This window comes from Anomaloglossus baeobatrachus, chromosome 5, assembly GCF_048569485.1.
Source record: "Anomaloglossus baeobatrachus isolate aAnoBae1 chromosome 5, aAnoBae1.hap1, whole genome shotgun sequence".
Lineage (NCBI taxonomy): Eukaryota > Metazoa > Chordata > Amphibia > Anura > Aromobatidae > Anomaloglossus > Anomaloglossus baeobatrachus.
Genome location: NC_134357.1, coordinates 349,716,100 through 349,728,186, shown reverse-complemented (window position 1 = coordinate 349,728,186; position 12,087 = coordinate 349,716,100). Strand labels below are relative to the sequence as shown.

The window sequence follows — 12,087 nt, the reverse complement described above, 5'->3', positions numbered from 1 at the left end:
AGCTTTTAATGAGTTCCTGGATCCTGGATGAAGGTATATTTGACCATTCCTGTTTACAAAACAATTCCAGTTCAGTTAAGTTTGGTGGTCGCCGAGCATGGATAGCACGCTTCAAATCATCCCACAGATTTTCAATGATATTCAGGCCTGGGGACTGGGATGGCCATTCCAGAACATTGTAATTGTTCCTCTGCATGAATGTCTGAGTAGATTTGGAGCGGTGTTTTGGATCATTGTCTTGCTGAAATATCCATCCCATGCGTAACTTCAACTTCGTCACTGATTCTTGCACATTATTGTCAAGAATCTGCTGATACTGAGTTGAATCCATTGCGACCCTCAACTTTAACAAGATTCCCAGTGCCGGCATTGGCCACACAGCCCCAAAGCATGATGGAACCTCCACCAAATTATACTGTGGGTAGCAAGTGCTTTTCTTCGAATGCCAGGGTTTTTTGCCTCCATGCATAACGCCTTTTTGTATGACCAAACAACTCAATCTTTGTTTCATCAGTCCACAGGACCTTCTTCCAAAATGTAACTGGCTTGTCCAAATGTGCTTTTGCATACCTCAGGCGACTCTGTTTGTGGCGTACTTGCAGAAACGGCTTCTTTCGCATCACTCTCCCATACAGCTTCTCCTTGTGCAACGTGCGCTGTATTGTTGACCGATGCACATTGACACCATCTGCAGCAAGATGATGCTGCAGGTCTTTGGAGGTGGTCTGTGGATTGTCCTTCACTGTTCTCACCATTCTTCTTCTCTGCCTTTCTGATATTTTTCTTGGCCTGCCACTTCTGGACTTAACAAGAACTGTACCTGTGTTCTTCCATTTTCTTACAGTGGAAACTGACAGTTTAAATCTCTGAGACAATTTTTTTGTATCCTTCCCCTGAACAACTATGTTGAATAATCTTTGTTTTCAGATCATTTGAGAGTTGTTTTGAGGAGTTCATGATGCCACTCTTCATAGGAGATACAAATAGGAGAACAGCTTGCAAGTAGCCATCTTAAATACCTTTTCTCATGATTGGATACACCTGCCTATGAAGCTCAAAGCTCAATGAGGTTACAAAACCAATTTAGTGCTTTAGTGAGTCAGTAAAAAGTAGTTAGGAGTGTTCAAATTAAGAAATTGATAAGGGTGCCCATACTTTTGCACCGGTGAAATTTTGTTTAAATGCAGATTGCACATTTTCTGTTAGTACAATAAACCTCATTTCAATCCAGAAATATTACTCAGTCCATCAGTTATTAGATATATGAAACTGAAATAGCTGTTGCAAAAACCCAAATTGTTATAAAGAAAAAAGGTTAACATTAATAGGGGTGCCCAAACTTTTCCATATGACTGTAGATCATGATTCCAACAATGTGTCACTTGTTGAGCTGCTTGCTGTCATTTTGATAAAATTGCTAACTTTTCTGATGCAGATCTAGTAATTATCTATATGTTGAGCTGTGTATAACCCCACCCACATTACTGATTGGCGGCTTTCTGTTCCTATACAGTGTACATAGAAAACTGCCAATCAGTTTTAGAGGTTACACAGAGTTCATGAATATGCTCAACTATCTGGAAGCAGGTTTACTAGTCCTCTAGTGATTTGCAGCTGATAAAACAGTGATATTAACCAAAATTAGATCAGCCCCGTAAGTGACACATTACTGGAACCGGGGTCTCTGTCTCTACATTAAGATGTTCTCAGGTGACAAAACCCTGATGACAGATTTTCTTTAATGCATTATATGTCTATACAGTCATGGCTGAAAGTGTTAACACCCTTAAAATTATTCCAGGAAATGTAGTGTTTCTCCCAGAAAATTATTGCAATTACACATTGTGTTAAGCGGGCTTTACACGCTACGACATCGCTAATGCGGAGTCGTTGGGGTCACGGAATTCGTGACGCACATCCGGCCGCATTAGCGATGCCGTTGCGTGTGACACCGATAAGCGATTTTGCATCGTTGCAAAAACGTGCAAAATCGCTAATCGGCGACACGGGGGTCCATTCTCAAATCTCGTTACTGCAGCAGTAACGAGGTTGTTCCTCGTTCCTGCGGCAGCACACATCGCTGCGTGTGTAGCCGCAGGAACGAGGAAGCTCTCCTTACCTGCCTCCCGGCCGCTATGCGGAAGGAAGGAGGTGGGCGGGATGTTACGTCCCGCTCATCTCCGCCCCTCCGCTGCTATTGGGCGGCGGTTCAGTGACGTTTCAGTGACGTCGCTGTGACGCCGCACGGACCGCCCCCTTAGAAAGGAGGCGGTTCGCCGGTCACAGCGACGTCGCCGGACAGGTAAGTATGTGTGACGGGTCTGGGCGATGTTGTGCGGCACGGGCAGCGATATGCCCGTGTCGCGCAACAGATGGGGGCGGGTACCCACACTAGCGATATCGGGACCGATATCGCAGTGTGTAAAGTAGCCTTTACACACATGGTTATTTCCTTTGTGTGTATTGGAACAACACAAAAATAAAAACTGAGGGGAAAAAAAGGCAAATTGGACATAATTTCACACAAAACCCCCAAAATGGGCAAAGTTGTTGGCTCCTTCCAAAATTGTGGGTAAACAAATTTGTTTCAAGGAAGTGATAACCATGAGAATTGGGTGAATAGTAACTGTTCGTGTTCAGATAATGCTTACCCAATACCGAGTACTATTCCAGTATTTGCCAAGGCAAGAAAAATGTTCTTTTTCCCCATTGACTTGCATTAGGTTCATTATTCATGAAAAATACCAGAATAGCACTTTGGGATTCGTTCTGAATAATCCAAACACAAATAGTTACTATGCACCCAAACTCAGCTGTGCCCAATATGAAAATCACACTTGAAAGGAGAAAAAAAGGTTAGAAGTTGGCACAATCTTTGCATTATGTGACTGTGTGTGCCACACTAAGCATGGAGAACAGAAAGAGAAGAGAACTGTCTGAAAAATTGAGAACCAAAGTTGTTGAAGAATATAAAAAATCTCAAGGTTACAAGTCAATCTCCAGAGATCTTGATATTCCTTAGTCCATTGTGCGAAACATAATAGACAAGTTTACAACCCATGGTACTATAGCTAATCTCCCTGGACATGGATGACAAAGAAAAATTGATGATATTTTGCCACTCGGGATAGTCCGGATGGTGGATAAGAAGCCCCAACCAATTTGCAAAGAAATTCAAGCTGTCCTGCAGGCTCAGGATGCATCAGTGTCAGCGTGAACTATCCGTCAACCATTCAATAAAATGAAACGCTCTGACAGGAGACCAAGTAGAACTTCACAGCTGACACAGCGAAATAAAAACCTAGCCTGCAGTTTGCCAAAATGTACGTGAGTAAGCCAAAATCCTTCTGGAAAAGGGTCTTGTTGTGGATAGATGAAGTCCGGCACACTATTAATTTCCAATAGACCAAAAATGAACGCAGTAGTTGGATATCAAAATCTCTTTCTTTTATTTTGTTAGTGCAAAAGCGTGAAAAAAGGTGCTGTACAATTGTCCGCCAGGTGTCGACGTTTCGGCTAACAAGCCTTCATCAGGTCGGCCAGGCTAATTACATTATATACAAATGAGAAAACAAAACAAAGAAAGAAGATCAGTAATTTGTAATGAATGGCTGCATTGTCAGGGTACATGAGGCCTCATGTACCCTGACAATGCAGCCATTCATTACAAATTACTGATCTTCTTTCTTTGTTTTGTTTTCTCATTTGTATATAATGTAATTAGCCTGTCCGACCTGATGAAGGCTTGTTAGCCGAAACGTCGACACCTGGCGGACAATTGTACAGCACCTTTTTTCACGTTTTTGCACTAACAAAATAAAAGAAAGAGATTTTGATATCCAACTACTGCGTTCATTTTTGGTCTATTGGAAATTAATAGTGTGCCGGAGTTAACCTTCTAGTGACTTGCTAATTTCTCCTGAGCACCTATGGGAGGTGACGCGAGGTCTTTCCTTTTTCATTGTGGATAGATGAGACCAAGATAGAACTTTTTGGTAAAGCACCTCATTCTGCGGTTTACAGAAAACAGAATGAGGCCTACAAGGAAAAGAACACAGAACCTACAGTCAAATATGGTGGAGGTTCAAAGATGTTTTGTGTCTGATTTGCAGCAACTATGTGAAAGACATCAAGAAGTCTATAGATCACCAAAGGATTATGGTTCCCAATGTAGTGCCTGGTGTCAGAAAGCTGGGTTTGCATACCAGGGCATGCATCTACCAGCAGGGCAAACATACTTCAAGAAGTACCCAGAAATGGATAGAAACAAAGCGTTGGAGAGTTCTGAAGTGGCCAGTCTATATATACCATATCTGTATGCCCCCAGCCCCCTCACCAGATCTGTGTGCCCCCCACCAGATCTGTATGCCCCCAGCCCCCCCACCGGATCTGTAGCCCCCCACCAGATCTGTATGCCCCCAGCCCCCCTTCACCAGATCTGTATGCCTCCAGCCCCCTCCACCAGATCTGTATGCCCCCATCCCCCTCACCAGATCTATATGCCCCCCACCAGATCTGTATGCCCCAACCCCCCCACCAGATCTGTATGCCCCCAGCCCCCCACTGGATCTGTAGCCTCCCACCAGATCTGTATGCCCCCAGCCCCCCCACCAGATCTGAATGCCCCCAGCTCCCCAACAGATCTGTATGCCCCCAACAGATCTGTATGCCTCCAACCCCCCCACCAGATCTGTATGCCCCCAGCCTCCCCACCAGATCTGTTTGCCCCCAGCCCCCCCACCAGATCTGTATGCCCCCAGCCCCCCCCACCAGATCTGTATGCCCCCCACCAGATCTGTATGCCCCAACCCCCCCACCAGATCTGTATGCCCCCAGCCCCCCACCGGATCTGTAGCCCCCCACCAGATCTGTATGCCCCCAGCCCCCCCTTCACCAGATCTGTATGCCCCCAGCCCCCCCCAACAGATCTGTATGCCCCCACCAGATCTGTATGCCTCCAACCCCCCCCACCAGATCTGTATGCCCCCAGCCCCCCTCCAGATCTGTATGCCCCCAGCCGCCCACCAGATCTGTATGCCCCCCACCAGTTCTGTATGCCCCCAACCCCCCACCAGATCTGTATGCCCACCCAACCCCCTCACCATATCTGTATGCCCCCAGCCCTCCCACCATATCTGTATGCCCCCAGCCCCCCCCACCAGATCTGTATGACCCCATCCCCCCTCCAGATCTGTATGCCCTCAGCCCCCCCACCAGATATGTATGCCCCCAGCCCTACCAGATCTGCATGCCCCCAGCCCCCCCTACCAGATCTGTATGCCCCCAGCCCCCCCATATTTGTATGCCCCCAGCCCACCTCCCACCAGATTTGTATGCCCCCAGCCCACCTCACTAGATCTGTATGCCTCCAGCCCCCCCACCAGATCTGTATGCCCCCAGCCTCCATCATATCTGTATGCCCCCAGCCTCCCCACCAGATCTATATGCCCCCCCACCAGATCTGTATGCCCCCAGCCCCCTCACCAAAACTGAATGCCTCCAGCCCCCCTCACCAGATCTGTATGCCTCCAGTCGCCTCCGCCAGATCTGTATGCCCCCAGCCCCACTCACCACTGCTCCTGTTAGCACCACTAAGCATAGAGAGATGTTTATTTCACCGCACTCCCAATGCAATAGCATCGGGCCTATTTCTAGTATATTTATACTTGTTACAGGATCCATTTATTTATAGCCTCATTCTAGTGTTTTGTTGTTTCTTCGTGCCATTCTTGCTTTTACCACTGTACTATTGTCTGCTTCTAGCAATTACTTTTCATAGGTTTCATACCTCCACCTTCTTCATTTTCACCTTCATCATCCTCGTCAGCTGCATCCGTCTACAATAAAACAATAGTCATATAATAGTAATATCCCGCTGTAAAATAAGCTGTACATAGGGTATTAGATGCATTTCCCACCAAGAATAAACCGTGTTTCCTTAGGATATCATGGCTGCAGCCAATCAGAGACAGTGGCGGATACATGGACCCCCCAGTGGGTAAGTAAATATCTTAATATTTTTATTTATAATATTTTTTATTTTCTGTAATTTTTGTTCCTTTTACTTATATGAAGTAGTAAATGGCACGTACTTGATCTGATACTTCTCTTTGAGATTCATAGTATTTTGACCACCAGTCCAGCTCTTCAGGATCTGGTCGCTCTTCTTCTAGCTCTTCTTCTTTGGTAACTGTTTTTCCTAAGTTCTTCAAAGGGTCCTGAAATATAGAACTAGAATTAGCATAGATTACATAATGTTCTTTTAGTGGGACAATGAAATACTAAGCTATGTCTCTAAAGCTATATTTGTTGAATTAATGCTTGGGTGACGCGCTTCATACATCTACTTCTTCAAATAGTGTGGGCTGCATGATACCGATACCTGAAAACTACTGCTGAAGTTTATATTTAAGAGGTCTAGAAGAAAGGGCAGTCACTTCTCAATAATTATTATTATTACTTATTATAATAATATTTCTCTGAAGCATTTTATGTAAAACTATAGCATAATCTGTTGTTTATACAATACCTTTACTAGGTTAAGAGGGTTAAATTTGCTATCCTTTTCCTCCTCCACATTGATAACTGTGGCTGCAGCATTCATCCGAGGTATGACTTTCCTCTCTGTAAAAATACAAAATCCACTTTTTCAGATTCCTAAAAGCAGCATAGTTCGGACTCATTTTTTTTCAAGTTACTTGGGTCTAAATATAGACTGGGAAAATTAAAGCTTTTTAATTTATCTTTTTATTGCTGCAGCTTTCAATTCAATCAATGATAAGTTACCAATATGATATACAATCACAATCAAAATAATTCAAATTTATTGTAAATTATTTTTTTTGCAAAAATATAACATTTTGTTTGTTTGTTTGCAATTATCCAGTTGAGAACTATTTAATTAGCAATAAGACAAAATTGGAACTTTCCGTTCCTATGGATCAGTTGTATGTCTGCAGAAGGAAGAATGAAGTATACGCTGAAAAGGATATCGTGCCTAAAATGAAGCATGGCTGTGCCTCGCCGGTGGGGCAACTTTATTTTCTCTTGCATTGAAAACCTGCAGTGCATAGTGCAATGTTCCTCAACTCCAGTCCTCAAGACCCACCAACAGTTAATGTTTTCAGGATTTGCTTAGTATTGCACAGATGATTGCTAAGGAAATCCGAAAACATGCACTGTTGGTGGGTCTTGAGGACTGATGTTGAGGAACACTTGGAGGGATTGATTCAGTTAAGTGTCAGGAAATCCTTTGATAAAACAACATGTTTCTGTGAGGAAGCTGAAGTTAAAGCATCACTGAACCTTACATCAGGACAATATTCTCAAGAGCACCTCAAAATGCAACAAGGCTTGTTTTCTGAACAAAATATAGAATATTTTAAAGTAGCTTTCACTGTTCTGAACACCACTAGAAAATATTTAATAGGATTCAAAGAAGACATTTACAGCACACAATCTTGAGAACATTTGTGAATTTGGGGCCATTGTCCAAAAGGAATGGATTAGAATACCTCAGGAACACTTCCAGAAATACCGAAGGATATTCAATTTTGATACCCAACCATGATAAAACTGACAACTGGGATGTTGGGGAGACCCATGCTTATAGGGCCCTCCCAGTCTATAAATAGCAGCCTTCAGCCACCCAGGATTGTTGTATTCATTAGATGACACAATCCCAGAACTTTACCCGACTCTTCCAGATTGCCCTGGTGCAGTGGCAATCGGGGTAATAAGGGGTTAATGACAGCTCACAATGAATATGTATAAGGCTAATAAGTGGCCCCAGAAGAACAGTGAGCGGCCCAGAAGCAGTTAGAGCAGCGCTGGAGACTCAATAAGAATAACATGCTTGTTTTATTTTCCTTCATTTTTGTTTTTCATTTCCCTAGTTGCCAGATCTGTATCATTAGCCATAGTTCCCTGAGAACTCTGGGCCCGCCACCCGTATGCTTTTGAAACAATGCGGATCCAGACTTTTACAGTCCCTGTCCACTCATAACTTCTAAAGACGCTTGTCATGCCGGGGTTGAAAAATTTTGATGCTACAATAGTAATTAAAAATGGCATTTGTGTTTAATTTGAAGAAACCACTTATTGTATTAGTCGTGTTGAGGCATTTCAATTTCTTTTTAAATTTTGCTAATAAACGTAGTTTGCAATAGGAGTTGAATTATTTTGATTGCAACTGTATAGATATTTTTGAAGACAAAGGCATTAAAACTATAAATTGTGTCACGTCAAGGGTAACATTTTTAAAGTTTCCCTGTAATGCAATTCTTACGTTTGTTTTTATCTTCTGTTTCTTCACTCTTCTCTTCCAATTCCTTTGGTGCAAACTTCATAAGATGAGACACTACTGCGGATCCAACCATGACAGAGCGGCCAAATGCTCGTTTTTCAGCCACAAAGATACTCAGAGGCGGATGGAGATACACTTGCTCTGGAAGTTCCTGTGATTACATTGAAAGTAATTAACTATTTTTTCTGATACCATGGTCATGTCAACCTCGTAAATGTAGTTACAATACATACAGTATATGCAAAAATAAACTTATAGTACTTAGATACAATCTTTTAATAGATGAAAAAATATCATTACCATATATATATATATATATATATATATATATATATATATATATACTGATCAATTAAATATGGCTAAAATATGTTATTTTAATTGTCAAAGATGCACTATTGGAACAGTTCAGGTATTTTACCAATGTCCCTTGAAGAAACAGAATTAAAAGAAAAATCCAGCAATGTTGTACTACTACTCACCACATCGACACTTTTCACAAGTTCAGTGAAATTAGGAAATTCTTTGTAGCTCAGTATAACCTCAGATTCCACTATTTTTCCAGCGCATTCAATCCGCACCTGAGGCTGCTCCACTTCAAATAAGTTTATCCTCCGTAAATCTCGCAGTCCCCAAAAAAGAATCTAAAATTAAAAATGTGTAAATAAACTAGATATATTTGTGCATTAAAAATGGCCATGCATATATTATATAATTCAATTGTCGCCGTTGTATAATTTGCCCTAAATGCTAAGTGTATCCTAAATGGGATACTACATAATGCTATCAGAAAATGCATAAGTAATGCTGCCATACAGTATCTTAATATCCACTGCCCTATACATGTATAAAACTAGGAAAACGTTTGTATCTACTTTTCAATTAATATGTGTACGAATTGTGTGTTTATGGATATAAGCACAGGGAATCTTATCCAGTGGTGCCAAGTTCAGCCTTCTTATATACTCCTCAATATTGAATGAAAAGTAGTGGAATTTTGGAAATCACAGAATCCATAGATTAATAATATGCAATACATCTTGCGTTCTTTAGCATCGAGTTTGAGTTTATTAAAGATTGTCTGAGGAATGTTTTGCAATGCTGAATGCACTTGAGTTGAGCGCACAAATCATCAAGATCCACAGCTCCCTTTGCAATTGCCAAGTAATGATGTCCCACATATTCTTTGGAAGAGATCCGGCAGGCTATGGAAACACGTTAAAGTTATAAATGCTGCTTACAGTAGCAAAAGCAACATGTGGCATGGCATTTTTGTGTTGAAAAAAGCTCCTAGGACACTGTGGAGAAATAGTCATACCACTGGGTTTATCACCAAATCAATGTAATTTCAAGTGGTTATGTACCTGTACGCCTTTGAACTGACTCTAACTTCTGAATACCCTTTTTTAATGTGGAGCCCAAAACTGGATCCCATATTCTAAATGTGGCCGTACAAGGGATTTATAGAGGTGTAACAATACGTTGTGGTTATGGCATTTTATCTCTCTTTTTACACACCCGAAAATCTTGTTTGCTTTTGCAGCTGCTGCTTCACATAGATTACTGTTCAACTCACTTGAAACTTGAATACCCAAGTCTTTCTCCTATTCTGTAACGTCGAGTATACTTCCATTTAATGCATATGCAATAATAGTTCTAGTTCCGTTCTAGGTGCATTACTTTACATTTATCAAGGTTAAATCTCATTTGCCACGTGTATCACGGGTGTTACGTGGCAACTTAGAACAGGGGAACTACACTGTCCCTATGGCTAGGGTGACCCTAGCTGTCCCTGTTCCCAAAGATATGTCTAATAGTGATGATGTTTGGGCCATCTTCCTAGCTTCTGAATAGTCCGGGTCTATCCCCATTCTCGCCCACCCCAAGGGAGGCCGAGACAGGAGTGGTTTATCCCACACAAACAGAGAGACAGGGAAAAAACAGAACTCAAACTCACTGCACACACACAGAGATAAGATAATACGTATTCGGGTGTAAATAAAGAATCAGACAGGAAATAAACAGACAACGACAATATTTCCACAACACACCAAATAACGCACAGGAGATAACCAGAACAAGATCACCACGGCACAAGGACCAGTATCGCAAAAGAAGCTATAACGGGTATGGGGGAACAGGTTCCACCACCTTTTAAAAGACTGTGATAGGTCTCCTGTAACCTGTGACCCTAGCAGCAATCCGTAATCTAGTGTGACACCCCTGGACGATCAGGTCATCACAGGGTACTGCACAAGCTGCTCTTCCGTGCGGTATTCTACCTCCCTCTTGGTTCTGGCTCCCTATCTTAGTGGTATTGCCTCCAACAGCAAATCAAATCCTAGATACACCCTGCATCACACCCACCAGGCACACCAGTGGATGGCTTGAGTGGAATAGAGTTGCCCACCTGGGGGGTTAAGGAAGGGGAGGTGAGGAGTGTAGTCAGTAGTGGAGTAGTGTGTAGTAGTAGAGGAGAGTGAGAGAAGAAGTCGGGAGCAGACGGTGGTCTGGGCCTAGAGGAGTCAGACCCCCAGTCGCAGGGGATTGTGGCAAGGTGTCTGGACCTGTTGAGAAGGACAGCCGGCAGCCTAGCAGTGTCACCGTTCCGGGACCAAAGGCACGACGGGGAACACGAACCTTAGGTCGGGGAGTAGCTTCAGGCAACCCAACAATTCACCTGAGGAGAATGGAGCCTTTATGATCTGTTCCCACCCGCTCCAGAATCGGGGCACTAGCGCAACGAGGGGGATAGGACTTTCCAACCCAAGAGGGTCCAGAAAATCCCAAGCGTGAGCCCTGAGAGCAAGCTCCCACACTTAGCAACAGTGGGGAGTGGGGCCCGGCAAGTTCCATGCTACTGGGCCACCAAGTTGAAGTTAAACTTAGTGCCAGGAGGCAGGTCACGGATCACCAGGCAACACCATAGGGGACGGGACCCGGACGAGCTCCCCTCAGCAGCAGTGGTACTCAGAGAATTGGTTTACCTGGTTGTCAGCGTCTGCTTATGAACTGAGGGAGTACAAGAGTGACCCCTGCATACCACAGCACCCGTCATACCGAGTCCCGGGGCATTCCCCCTACCCATGGAGGGCTACGACACCTTGCTGCCCCACTTCATCACCCCGGGTACTCCCAACGACAGAGGCGGTACTCCCAAATTACCATACACCACGGGTGGCGTCACAAATTATACATCAACTCCCCTGTAAATACCCCTTTTCATTTGAGTGGCCGTACGACCCCGGATTCAAAGACCCTTGAGCTACAGCGAATCCGGATCTGAGCAGCTCGGCTGCTCCCATGGGGGCGGAACAGTAGCATAAATTAACTCCTGCTAGACTGATCACTAGTAAGCACACAACTGGTCAATCCCCGAGTCTGATTGTGCAACTCAAAAGCACCAGGGAATCCAGAGTGTGACTCTGCAATGTGAACAGGGTCAGAAGTCGCCATGACACTTAGTGAGTTTAGAGCTGAACACTGAGTGACAAAGCGTTTTCCCATTCAGACATCTTATCCAGACTTTTTTGTAATATGTTTACTGAATTAAGATGCTTTGAAAGTTTGTTTCCATATTTTTAATAGTTTGCATATCATTAATATGTCTATGCTTTGATTTCCATAATTCCACAACTCCTCCTTCTAAGGCTAAGTTCACACTTCAGTTGTTTTAAATCAGTCAGGTCCGTCAGCAACGGATCAGTCGTTTTCAAGATGTCAACTGATGCAACGGATGTGTTTTTTACAGGATTCCTTTCACAGGAATCCTGTGAAAAAAC

At 43.3% G+C, this 12,087-nt stretch overlaps 1 protein-coding gene across 1 annotated transcript in view; it reads right to left on the bottom strand.

The window, feature by feature from the left end:
* Positions 1-12,087, bottom strand: part of LOC142311455 (fer-1-like protein 4) — a 239,263-nt gene that overhangs the window by 86,704 nt on the left and 140,472 nt on the right. The window contains exons 28-32 of the mRNA XM_075349905.1: positions 8,788-8,949; positions 8,288-8,456; positions 6,530-6,624; positions 6,093-6,218; positions 5,789-5,837 (exon numbers count right to left, since the gene is read on the bottom strand). Of these exons, the coding sequence (XP_075206020.1) occupies positions 5,789-5,837; positions 6,093-6,218; positions 6,530-6,624; positions 8,288-8,456; positions 8,788-8,949 (601 nt within the window). The remainder of the gene's footprint in view (positions 1-5,788; positions 5,838-6,092; positions 6,219-6,529; positions 6,625-8,287; positions 8,457-8,787; positions 8,950-12,087) is intronic.